General features: G+C 37.4%; 1 protein-coding gene across 1 annotated transcript in view; it reads right to left on the bottom strand.

The window, feature by feature from the left end:
* EPHA7 (EPH receptor A7) overlaps window positions 1-14,055 on the bottom strand; it is a 339,108-nt gene that overhangs the window by 153,637 nt on the left and 171,416 nt on the right. The window contains 3 exon segments of the mRNA XM_074333309.1: window positions 1,321-1,990; window positions 5,660-5,724; window positions 9,843-10,770. Of these exon segments, the coding sequence (XP_074189410.1) occupies window positions 1,321-1,990; window positions 5,660-5,724; window positions 9,843-9,939 (832 nt within the window). The 5' untranslated portion in view covers window positions 9,940-10,770.

The raw sequence follows: 14,055 nt of genomic DNA on the forward strand, positions 1-14,055 counted from the left end.
AATGTGATTTATATAACAAACTAATATTAGCAAGACATTTAAGTTCAGCAATGAAACAATATGTGCTAGGACTCTCCTTGCTTTGTGATAGAAACTAGAGCAATATTGTTAAAAGCCCAAACTCTGGAATCAGAGTGTTCTGAGATTGAATCTAAGCTAAGACAATATTACTTACTGAAGTAAGTGCAAGCAAGCAATTTATCCTTGGTAGTCCCAAATTTTATTCTGTAAAATGGAGATCATAATGATATCTACCTTGATAAAAGATCTAATATATGTAAAGCACACAGAAGAGTATCTGAACATAGTAAGCTACCCTCCCAAATAGTTAAAATAATTATTGTTAGTCCCCTCTAAATTAACTAGTATTTGCAAATATTAAAATGCTGCTGCTGGCCAGGAGTAAAATATATGAGTTATTTTTTGGAATGTACTGTTTTATAAGTTATGTTAAAAGAGACATAAGTAATGTAATATTATTATAAGATATTCCACAGCATATCCACAAACAGATAAATAAATATTAAGTGTGAAGGTCCATGTTACATGGTTTTAAATAAAAAAAAAAAATACTGGCCAATTATTATGACCACATAATGTTACATGATAAAAATCCAGTTTTACAAAACAGAAGGTTCACTAATTCATAGGCCATTATTGTTTCAAAACTCATAGAAAATGCCCAATTGATGCATTACTAAATAACGAAAACTTTACGTTGGCCCATTTCCACAAAAATGTGGTCTGCTATAACTGACTTATCAGAAAAGCACTCATTTTATTATAGTTAGTCCAGAAAAGAAATATGGCTTTTACAGAAGTAAGCTCAGAGATTCATCAAGTGAAATGTGATGATTTTGTATCAAAATATTAGTATTTCTAAAAAATATTTCTAAAAGTTTGTAAATGTATTTGTATATGCCCTATCAGTAGAACTCTTGTAAGCAGCCCCCTTAATCTCCTTTTTTCTGCAATTCAGAAGTCTAGATGATATGGATTTTAAAACAGAATGAATCAGATATCATTGAATCCTGATTAATGTCACTTCACTCTCCTCTTACAAATCTCATAGCTCCAGTGCAACTGTTGACTTCTATGTCAAGCACAGGGTAAATTAAATTTTAGTAACACATACCCTTAGTGCAGATATCACAGTGGGGAATCATGGATAAGTTCAATAGTTACTCTGCTTGGGATCTACTGAATTAGATTGCAGGTATACAGCATAATACATGTTCAAATAATTATTATGACTTAAAAACTCTGATACTGAAATAGAAAAAAATACAAAGTAGAACTTTAACAGAGCATATTACTTACGTTCACAAGTGTCCCCTTTTTGCTGGTAGCCTGCTTTGCAGATACATTTTCCAATGGGCACTAACCATTCTCCTTCTGCACTGCAGTGCATCCTGGGGGAGTTTTCCGCCTCTTCCTCTGCACTGCTGACACATGTCCCTCGAACCTCAACTAAAGAGGAAAATTCTGAACCAGTCACTGTATCTGGAAAGATAGCTAAGTTCTCAATAATGGACCAGCACTTCTTGTAGTACACTTTCACAGAAACCAAAGCTATGCAAGCCCCTACATCCTGAAAGGCAAGATAGAATCCCTTTTTGGACAAAGGTCCAATCTCTCTCACCTCAGTGTTAAGCTTCATCTTTCTTTCACCAAGGTCACCTTGGGTAAAACTTTCATCTGCGGCAATCGTGTCTATTTTTACATAGAGGTTTTCTCTTATATTCCTGCCAGTGTCGTAGTCTGTTTCATAATAGTACAAATTAAAGGTTTCCTTGCAAGTTCCCAGTACTCCAGGAAGACTGTTACAATCCCTCAGGGTGAATTTCAATTCTACAAAAATCCTTTGTGCATTGCCTTTCGAAATCCAGTTAGTCCGCAGCCAGTTGTTTTGGTTGGGCTCCATGACCTGGCACACCTGGTATGTTCGTATCGGTGTGTAGTTCTCATCCAAACCACTAATTTCTTCCCACTATAAAATTAAATAAAGGTCATCAGTCATTCAGCAAAAAATAACATTTAGATTTAGAAAGTGCATGAGGAATCTTTAGTATAGCACAAATGCACGTCTTTGAAAGAGGTGGATTCTGACCCTGGCTAACACTGCAACCTGAGAACACAGGATTCTTACTTCAGTTTCATCCTTGCGGCAGAACATCGTTTAGATCACTTGCATCGTTTGTACATACAATAAATATTTCATTTTGTTTAATTTCTGTTTGCTAGTGTATTAGTGTTTCTCTTTACATGTTTGCTTACATCTATGATCTCCATTGAAATTATAATATTTATAGACAAAAATGCACAACACAATTACTTGTATTACCATTTAATGCATGTACATGTGGATACGTGGCAGAAGTTTTGATAGCTCAGTTGACATTTTACCTGTAAAAGTTACATTTAAACTTAAACAGTACCTAAAATCACAGGGATGAAAATGCTGAGAATATTCTGAAATGTATGTAAAAGCACTCCACAATATGTTGATGTGAACTCTTTTACAATCTTCCCAAATGAGACATAAGAGAGTAACACTTTACAGAGCTATTTATTGCAGTTATCAATAATATTGTACATAAATCCACATAACTGTAAAAAAGTAGTTGTATAAAAGCATGACTCATCTTTGTAAATAAATTGCTTTCAATAGACAATCAAATGTGCATGGCAAATCAGACTCCTGGATCAAATTAAAATAATAAGCTTTCTGACAGAAAAAAAATACCAGACGTTTAAAAATTCCTATTCATATGTTGATAGAATATATGCAATATCAAACACATACATTTTCACACAAAAAGCGGAAAATAAATTTGGCAACAATTTAAAGATTATTAAACCATGTGTAATATCACCTATATCACTCATTAGCAATTCAAGTCATTTAAACAAAAACAGCACTAAAAGCCTAAAATAATAGTTGTTTATATCCTTTCTTTCCATTATCACAAAATTCCTCCCTTTATATTTATACTGCCTTAATAGTGAAATTGTTATTTTCTTTCATTCACTTCCCCAATATGAAATACCAAATATAAACATGTATTAGCATTAAAGTCCAAAGTCACTTACCACGCAATATTTAAACTATTATTTCAAGAAAGGCAGATGGGAAAGTAAACCAATAAGCATGAGTGCTAATGAGTTTTATTTGTAAAACTTGATAGAATCAATTTATTTACATACTCTATAAAATATATCTACTTCTAAAACTTTCTTGGAAAACTAACAAGACTGACAAATTAACAATATATGGGTACTATAATTCTGAAGTTTCTTGTGTAATGTTGTATTATTGCTACAGTTTTCTTACACATATCATCAAAGGTCCTAAACTACAGCAAAGAACCCATTACCATGTGCAGCTTTTACTCCATACAACTTGAGTTTGTGATGAATGGTGCGCATATCTTCCCTTTGTTTCAGTTAGCTACTTATAACATGTTTGAATGGCACTTAGCCAAATATACTCAAATTCCTCCATTTAGACAGGTAGATTTTAGTCTTGTACTTAGATTGAAATTAGTAAAAGAAGTAAAACTGATAATGGCATCTATTAAAAAAATCAAAAGCTCTAAAGATAAATAGGCTCTTTTTAATAATTCCCCAGTTTGAAGAAACCAAGGCTAATTATTGTCAAGGTATATATATCTCAAGAATTCCTTTTTTCTACCATTAAGAACTATTATATTACTTTGTTCTACGTATGAAAAATCAATTTTACTAACCTATGAAATGCAGTTAAATTCAATTTTAATTTAAAAATTTATTCCTGAGGAGGAAATTTCAGGACAACTATGTATAGGTAACAAATAGTGAAATAACGTAAATACATTTAATGCAACTCTTGTTTTGTTATTTCACTTTTGAGAGACTGCAATCATTTCCACAAGTGACACCATTGGGAAAGAAGTCTTAAATCAGATACTGTGCTTTTATGGAGTGCTTGTAAAATTATTTTCTAGAAATTTCTATCGTAATAATTTATTTTCAATTAGATATATAATCACATGTAAGCCAATCAATTTCATATACTGAAAATACTGTCAATCATTTTCTAGTTTATCTAATTATCTAATTTATATATATATATAATCATCATTTATATATGATTCATATATATATGAATACATATACATATATACATATATATACACATATATATGGTTAACTGTTTACTCAGATACTTTGGACTGATAAAATTCCCATCTGAATCCAAGAGAACATAGACAGTCATAATTTATCATTTTATAGATTATATCGATGAAATGTTATAATCATATATCAGTTTAGTTCTTAGAGATAAAAACCATCCTCTATCTCTAATTGTTTTAATTTATGGATGGTAGAAAATAGGCTATGTCTGTCATCGGCAAGAAAGGTTTCATTTTTTTATTGTGAATGTTTTCTCATAATGTATATTATTTTACTCATGGAAATTACTCCACTTGCAAAAAGAGTATGACATGACTACCGCAAATTTAATGTACTTTTTTACATGTAAGCTATAAAATATTTGTCATTTATTCTGGCAGATACAGATAACTGCAATATGATCTTAAGTAATCTCTCAAATATTAATGGAACGAAAAATCTCAATATTTTAAACAGATTTTCATTATTCACATTTTGCATTCTTAAACTGACTTCCAGTTCATGACATAATTGATTTTGTAATGTTCTCATACTCAAAAATCCCTTTTGGACTTCCCCTCTTCTCTTTGCAAAATGTGTTATGCTTTTTATATCCTCACTTACACTTCATGGTCTTTGATTCCAGATTTCTTACTATGCCAAAGATTAACTCAAGTAACAATGGATACATTTTCCTTTCTCGGAGCCCCTCTTCCTTAATAAGGGATGAAGTATGTGCCCTCTCTCACAATTAAAAGACCTAAAGACATTGAACTAAATTTAACTCAGTGACATATCTTTCCTGATATATAAAACATAATAGTAAGAATTGGGGAGGAGTACTTATATTTTCATAGATTTTTATTTGACTGCTCTCACACATACTTACTGTAGCAGAATTTTACTGTAATATGTGCATTTTCTGCCATCACTTCTGATTAATAAGAGCAGATAGACAGCACATGATGTAAATTTGGAGAATCCAAGTATTTTATACCAAATTGTATGCTAAGATATTAAGCATATTACATTTTTAGTTAGCTTTTATAAAGTATATTTTGAATGATACACAAAACTGTTTTTAAAAGAGGGAAAAAAAAGATTACATGCTGTTTTAAAGAACTACACACAACCTACCTGGTGATTATACTGAAGAAGTATAAAGCAACTAAAGAGGTTTAAGTGAGTTTGAGAAAGGACTGTTCCCTGTAATTAGTTAGCATTTATAGCCTGGAACCTGAGGTATGACTCCACTTACAATAAGAACTCAAAAGATTATGGTTATAGAGATTTTTTTAAATCCATTTCCCCAAGTACTAAGTATACCTCTTTCTCTACTCAAACAATTCAATGTCCCATCATGAACACAACAAAATATTGAATAAGATATGTGGAATTAAAACTGTTTAAAGAATGTGAATAATTCCACTATGGTGAGAGGGAAAAGATTTTGTTCCTTACTTTAAAAAATAAAGGGTGATATTTTATAAGGAAAAACACTTACCCCATTTGGTGGAGAGGAAATCCATTCCAACTCTGTTTGTTGTGCTTTAGAATCCAGCAGTAGTACTGAAAGAGAAAATTTTATTTCCAAACGTTACATGATAAATTTAAACATATTTGTAAAAGTTATTAAAGTGAATCTAATTTTATATAATCAGCACTTTATGACTTAAGGTATATAGTTATTCATAGAAATGAATGGTGAAATGAATGCCCACCAGATTCAAGTATATTATTCTAGTTTGTTAGGGAGAAAAGATGTGAAAATACCACATTATATTTAATATTTTTAATTAACATATTAAAATGAATTTAAACACTCAAAAGTAGCACAAAAGTAAGGGTAAAAATTGCTATGTGATATGTTGATTCTATAGTAATTGTATATTATAAAGAGTTTTGTAAACCACTGAGCCTTCCAAATTTTGTCAAATATGGTAACATGAATGTAGTAAGTGCAATTCCATAATATTACTCTTAAGCCAGTCATTAATTTGTAATATTCTGCCAAAAGTATTTCCTAGTACCTTTCGAAAATTGTTTATTTTTTTATACTTTTCACACAGTGTCTTCTCTGTAGACAAAATGAATATGATTAAAAACTGTATTAAGCAACATTATCATGAGAAAAATAAATTGACTATTATTTACGGGATATATTTCTGAGTTAGTCAAACATGTTTTTAATATTTCTATTTTTTTTTAATTTCCAAAGGTTTCAAAGCATTAGTTAATTCTCAAAATGATATATTAAAACTTTGACTTGACTATTTTTTCGGACTTGACTTTTAAAACCAGCTGTATTCCACTTTATCCTATCAAAAAGCATAGTGGAAGTAATTTAAATTTATATAAATGTAGTGAATGCTCCTGATTATATTCAAACAATGCATTCAAATGCCGTACATTAATACACATCATACTTCCAATTTGATATATTTCATTGCTTTTTAAGACAAGTAATGGACTTCCTAAAGCATTCACTCTTTTCTCAAAGTGGTTTCAGTTATCTGAGTTTTCACCCTTCAAAAACATTTTTTACTTTACAGCATTTTAACAAATACATCAATTTGTCCAGAAATAATAGTGAATTTATTTTCATATAAATATGGTTAACATCAACCTCAGCAAAATGTTAAAATCTGGACTTAAATAAAATACATGCTTATATGAACTTTTAAATAATTCCTAGAGGAAAAAAAAGTGTATTTTAAAGGTAATGAAAATGTGTTATACTTAGAAAACAAAAGAACACAATGATTGTGCTCGACTCCTTCACACTAGTCAGGGTTATTCCCTGTAACTGAAAATAGATACAGATAGATACAGAGACACTTTTTTTCAGAAATGTTTTGCACTTAGGACTCCTGGAGAGACCATGACAACATAAACCTTGGTCACAAACACTTGATTCCGTTTCAACTAAGGGGAATGAAAGAAAACTTTTAAAATACCAGTTGTATTTCGCACTTGAAACATCAATAAATCGTTGGGCTAGTGAATTTATATGAAGTAATTGATGAAGGTTATTTTGTTTTTGTCCTCAACAAGAGACGAAAAGTACAAGGAAACAAACTACCGGAGTTCCAGGTACTCTCCTTTTGAGATGATTTATATTATTATTATTATTATTATTATTATTATTATTATTTTCTTCTGTACTGACGTGACACAATGGAATTTTAAACCCAGGTGATCTTTGTGGGTCCTTTTTGAGAGTGAAATAAGCATTGCCGATTGTTTATTGCCGTTGTTACTCCTCAAAACAGCCCCGGAGGGACCACGGAGAGGCAATGATGGAAAACAAGTTAAAAGAGGAATTAGCAAATAAAAATAAAACAGAAATCAGCCCCTGAGCGTTAAAACAGAAGCAGCTCTAAAGAGATCAGTGGGTCTCCCTCCCAGCCGTCTGCTCTCTGGATACACCCGCTCGTGCGTGCCTGTGCCTTCCTGCTCAAAGCACCCGGCAGAGTTGCAACCCGGAGACCGACCAGGGCTGCCCAAGGCGGGGGCCCAGGGACTCCGCGCCCTGCCGCACGGGCCTGCAGAGGATGAGGGCGAAGGGGCGAGATGCGGGGCGCGCCCTGGCGGAGCCAGGCAAGGGCAGCGCGGGCAGCAGCGGGGCGGGGCCGCCGCGGGGCGGGGCGGGGGGGGGGTGCCAGACTGGCGCGGCCGCAGCGCGAAGCATCCATTATGCCTCCGCCAGACCTGGTCACTCCAGGGAGCCCGTGGCGCCCTCGCTCCAGAAGGAGCCGGGAGGAGGAGAGAGGCTTTCGGGAAGCGACTCCTATGACTGTGCGGCGGCGGCGGCACCTTTTACGGAGAGGAAATACAGCAGCTGCACTTCGCCTCCAAGCGTCAGACTACGACTTAGACACGCGCTCGCAGTAGCGGGAACTGACCGCCCCAGGAGAAAGTGTGTGCGGAGAGTGGAGGAAGGGGGAGTGTCCCTCATTTCGTCCAGCCACCCCATCCACCCTGAGGCTGGGCACCTGCTCGAGGCAGTTCCCAGCGCCCGCTGGTGGGTGCCCCGGCGCCACTTCGGGGCTTGCTCGCTCCCAGAACCGCAGCGCCTGATCGCCGCTGCGCGTGGGGAGCGTCGTCACGGAGAAGCCGGGAGCCTTCGCCACCCCGCCCACCTTTTAAACATCTCACTTCTGCGTTTAAAGAATTCAGCCTCCGAGAATCAGGATCCTCGCCACGTATCTTGATCCCATAAGAGAAAACCAAGGGAGCGAGCCACTCCGGCTGCGGGAACCTCTCCCCCTAGTGATGCAGTTATTTATAGCTCAAACTCCCTCCCTGGAATGCCCCAGCTCCGTCGCCCTGTTTAGCCGTGGCGGTGCAAACTTTCCCTCAGGTCCCGCTATTTCGGAGGAATCGGCACAAGGTTCCAGGACTGAATGTTCCTAATCGCTAATATCATGCGAGTAGAAATGTGGCTTTTGGTGTGTTTGGGTGTGTGTCTCTAGCAGACGTCGGTTCAGCTGCAAACGCGTGACAGCTCAAAGTCACGGTTTTCTCTTAAAATTTATCTGAATGGGTTCAGCGTCAACCCAGGTTGCAGATGTGAAAGGGGTCAGAAGGTCAGGCTGGATCAAGAAGTAGGATCTGGCGTTGGGTTGGGGGCGTTAAGTGAACGAAGAGGGGTGCACGAAGAGAATGGGGGAAGCAGCACTAAAGCACTAAATTTTGAGGGCTCGATGAAGCGAGGACCGATATTTAGTCCCCCCGCCCCATCACCACCATGACCTAAATCTGATATCAGATTCCTCCATCTTCCACACTTAAGGAAGAAGTAATAAATAGTAGTATGCTTTAAAATGTTGTTAAAATATAGGAAAACCAACCTTAGACTTACAGGCTGGAAGACAGGGGGTGGGGTAGCGATGGGGTTAGACTGTGACATTGCTCAGAGCAAGACATTTCCATTGACAGGATTTATTTTTCCCCAGCTCCAACTACAGGCACTGAAAGGTATTTTACCTTCGTCTGTGATTCGAAGAAGCGCGCAACGAGCGCTGAATGGAGACGTCCCCGGCCGCGGGGCGCGCGCCCCCGGTCGGCTTCACCTCCCCGGCGTTATTGTTACGCGCTGGCGACCGAGCGCCAACCGCAGGCCCGCGCCTCCTCCTCAGATGCAGTGAGCACTTCATTAGTAACCCGAGCGTTCGGAGCTCACACAAGTCACGGCCCCTCTGGGAAGGCTCCGGACTTCAGCCGCTCGCCGGCGGGCTGGCCGGGACACTAGAGGCAGCACCCCCTATTCTCCGACCAACTCCAGCCGCAGCTTATCCCACCGGAGGCGAACACCGAGTGGAGGAAGAGGAGCAGGATAGAGAAGAGATCTGACCCGCCCCGGGTCCCAGAGAATGAGCTCGCCGGCTATCCCCCACCCCCACCGCCCTCCGTTGCTGCTCACGCCTTCCAGACTACCGGAGCCAGAAATCCCGCTCCCGTCGGGCCAACGGCCCCGGGTACCAGGCTGCAGGCGGCTGTGAGCAGCCCCGCTTGCCGCCCCCCGGCCGGCCAGGAGCAGCCCGAGCGTGAGGGGGTGGGGATCCGGCTGGGGAGGGTCGTCCCGCGCCGGAGGCGCGGCCCGCAGCCCCGCGGACAAGCCGGCTCACGCAGGTAGATAGCTAAATAAATAAGTCAGAACAAACTTTGCTTTTCCATCACCTTACCTTCTTTTGCAGCCTGAGCCTCCCCGGTGTGTGCGAAGCGAAGCAACCAGATGTAGCATAAAATAATCCATGAAGGGTGCCGAGTTTGAAAAATCATGGTGCATGAGCAGGTTTTATTTTAGGTTTCAGTTGAGTCGTAGCTTTTTAAACGCTGTTTGCTCCGAAGTGGGTTATGTTTTTATTGCTCTCCTCTCATCGATTCCCCTTCTCGATCCCCGGCCGGCGGCTCCACGTTTAGCTTTTAAAAATTTTTCCCCCTCCTGATCGTTCACACCGTGTTTGCTGCCTGCAAGTCTCTGACTGCAGACCGGCCGCTTGCTCCACACTCCAATAATATCAATTAGGGGGGTGGGGGCGGGGCTCCAAGCGGAGAGCCTCCGCCACTCGGGCTGAGTGGCAGGCGCAGCCGGCCTGCCAGGTGGCGATTCCCAGGGCCGAGGGGCGGGTCCCCGAAAAACGGCCGCCCTGGCCGAGGGGGCGGGGTTCGGAGCGCGGGCCAATCGGCAGCGAGCGGAGTCAGGTTGCGGGTCCAGGATGCCCTCCAGGTTCTGAGCTCCGGGCTCGTGCTGGATTCTGCGAGAGGGAGGACGTGGATGGCAGCTGAGGTGCGTGCTGCTGTGGGCACTCTGCTTTTAGCCACCGCAGCTTTCGTGGAGCAGAATCAATCCGAGAATAACGCTCCGTATTTACAGTCCTGAATATAGCGTTACTCCTCGCGATCTTGTAAAAACCAGATGCAATGCAAGCAGTCTCTGCTACTGAGCATCCAGCCCGCACAAATGAAATGAGCTGTGCCTTTAAGTAAAGTTCCTGTTACTTTTTTGTAACAACCTCCGCAGGTCGGGTAACTTTGTTCTTTTCTTTTCTTGCAGGATTTCTTTTTGTTACTCCAACGGCAGTCAACTCTAGGCACCACCCAGCACCGTCCCTGGAAGAATAAAAGTAACTAAATGTATTATGTTCAGTGTTTCCAAGAGTTTGAAACAAGCTATGGCAAAAGAAACAGAGGAAAAGGGAGTGGAGAAAGGAAGTCTTTTGTTTTATGTGTACCTCTTACCCCGCCCAATCTTTTCACAAAGGTTTGTTGAATGAAGTAGGACACGAAGAGAGAACCTTCAGAAAGTTCCGTATCATTTTTTTTTACGTGTTTGTCATTTTCTAAAGTTTTCCTTGGATTGCCTCATTTTGATCGTTTCCTAATTCTCTGCATAAATTACACTTAATTTTAAAGAATGCTACTACGCATTAAATTCATAAAGTAAAACCTCTCGTAAATATCGTGAGAATTATTCAATAATCATCGTAATAATTATTCAATAATTAACTCTCAAAGGGAAACTGAGAATAAAAAGTAACCAACATCTACAGTTGAATTCATGCAATTAAAATGTCGAAGACTATTGTGTAGGGAATCCGTTTACCGTTAGGCAGTTTTGGACACTTTGCAATTCAAGAGGTGGGTAATATAATAAGAGGAAGAACTTTAAAGCGTTAATTGCCAAATTATCAATTTCAAAGGCCACTTAGAGTAACTTGATCGCATGTTTGAGATGAGCTTCATTTTCTACTTGTTCTATATTTCTCCTTTTTAAAAGAAAATCTGTCATTCGTGATTTACCTTTATTTATGATAGGCACAAAGTTTGATCTCGCCTAAGACTTCAAACTTTTCCTGTTTTTTCTATCTGGCAATACAAAGTAAATTGAGTTGTTTCTTGTATTTTTAGCAAAGAGTTCTCAGAGATGTCAGATCCCCAGATTTTTAAATTTTGTTTTACAGTAAGGTGTTTCCTGTAGTTTTTACTTGCCTAATACTATTACAAAGAAGAAAAATGAAATTTCCTTCTCCTCTAACTTCGCTTTGGTTCGGTAGTTTTGTTTTTTTTTCTTTCTTTCTTAAATGTTACTTGTTCCTAACCATTACGCTTATTAAGTATTTTAGAAATCATATCTAAAAGCATCTACATGTTCTTTAAAGGATGCAAAGAGAATGTAAACTGCTTAATAGATTAATCTTGAATAGAGACCTACAAAATGTAGAGTGCACTTGTTGCAGAGAAGATCAAGCTGTGTTTACACAAACAGAGGCTTTAAGAGTAAAAATTGTAAACTAAAACATTAGAATCAAAAACATAACCCCCCACACATAGGCTATAAAACTATTACTCTCAGAACCACAAACTCACAAATATTAAACCACGTCTAATAGTTAAAATAATTCTCCAGGATTTCAACACTTTCCCCAGGGTCTCATCCCCACTTCTTAGAATGACACCAAGGTTGCCTATAAAATATTCCTTTCATCTATTGAATGACTAATACTCAGTGATGTGAATACAAATACCTTTCCATTAAACCAGGAAACCAAAGAAGTCACATCTTTCACTCTGATGAGCGTAGGTGGTATAAGGAGCCCTCTTATTGTGTCCCTTTTCTCTGTCAGACAGGGGTTTGTGCAGCCTCACTTTTATTTTTAGAGACAAGAGGCTTCACGTTAAATGTACATGTGCCAGGCTGCTGACAGTTTTCCCTACGGAGTTGCACAGTGATACTCATTTTAAGTTTACCAACCTTCTCTCCTTTTTTTTTTAATAAATCTAGATATATTGATAAAGAAGCCATGGTATTTAAATAAAAGTGAATAATTTGGTTAAGAGAATATTCATTACACAGTATTATACAGCATATATTTTAGTATATAAATTGGTATTAGACTGTATTTGACTAGCAGCAAAGCATGTAAACATATTTGTACATGAAGCCATTGAAATAAAAAATAGTTTATAAAAATTTCATATTTTACAATAATATTGTAAATAGTAATAGTTAATTACTTTATATCACTTTAAAAATGTTTTGTTTAAATTTCATATTTATTCTTTTTGCATATTATCTCTAAAGCCAATTGTAGAGAAGAACTGTAAATGTATGTGCAAATACAAAATGAATTAGAGAACAAGTCATTTTCCCGAGTAGTACCAAATGGTGTACACAGCTAACACATGTGAGCAAAAGCAAAAATCATTGTGCAGTGCAGTTGATAGTCTACATATATTTAGCTAATTTTAAATAAATGGAAAAAATAGACTGAAACCTTAATATTTCCATTTATATCCCCTCTTTTGAAACATCTATCATGAATACATAGTAGGAAGATGAAAATGCCTGTTTTCAGATGCAAAGGTAATATACCCAATTTTTATGCACCATGTTATTTTTATTTAGCTAATTGCTAATAATTACATATAACCATACATATATGGAAATAAATGTACAAATTCAAAACACATATCCCAAATGAGAGTACAGCTGTTATTTTCTTTAAACTTTCTTTAATGCTAACATTTACCTTGCTGTTTATCTCTGGTAGACATTCTCTGAGTTTAAGGGAGAAATAGTTACTTATGAGTAAATTATAATGACTCAGATAATAAATTCCAATGAATTTTCAAATAAAAGCCTTTGTGTGTGTGTGGTGGGGTGGGCAGGGAGTATGGTAGTAAATGGGCCTGTAGAGGGTAGAGGAACAACCTGCAACTTTAGTATGTTACAAATGTAAGGTGCCAAACTAAATAGTTAACAACAACAGTGAAATCAAGGGGCTGTTTCTGAACCTACTACTTTTGCATTTACTGTCTAAATGCATTCACAGCTGGTAAATGTGAAAATGGAAGTTCATCACAGAAAGGGGGGAAATTTAAACTGAATTAAAAAAAGTACTGTGCAGAAGAAACTGATTATAAACAGAACAGAAACATTATGTCTCAGTTAATAGATATTACAGAAAATTGGGTTCTCTACTTGTGATTTCAGTCAAAATGTAAACAATATTTCTATTGTGCAGAAAAATCACATATTTACATTGGCATGATTTATGTGGTGTATATAAAATATTTATTTGCAGTCCAATGTAAAAAAAGTACATAAGCTAAGCTCATTAAAAAACAGTAATAATTTAATTTATTTTTCTAAGCTTAGATTTAGCTGGTCATATAGGAAGTCAGAGGTCAGAAATTAAATCATAAATCAAAATTATATTTTGTGCTTTTATAAAAGTTTATTCACTTTTGTGAGGTCAGATAAATTGGTAATGTTCTGAAGATTACAATTATAATTCTTTAACTTCAATTACTGAGTTAATTTAAGACAGCTTAACAAATAAACCCACAATTTATATCAAAATTATAAGAATCCAGTTGAATATTGCTAAGGTG

The sequence above is a fragment of the Rhinolophus sinicus genome, linkage group LG05, assembly GCF_036562045.2.
Source record: "Rhinolophus sinicus isolate RSC01 linkage group LG05, ASM3656204v1, whole genome shotgun sequence".
Classification (NCBI taxonomy): domain Eukaryota; kingdom Metazoa; phylum Chordata; class Mammalia; order Chiroptera; family Rhinolophidae; genus Rhinolophus; species Rhinolophus sinicus.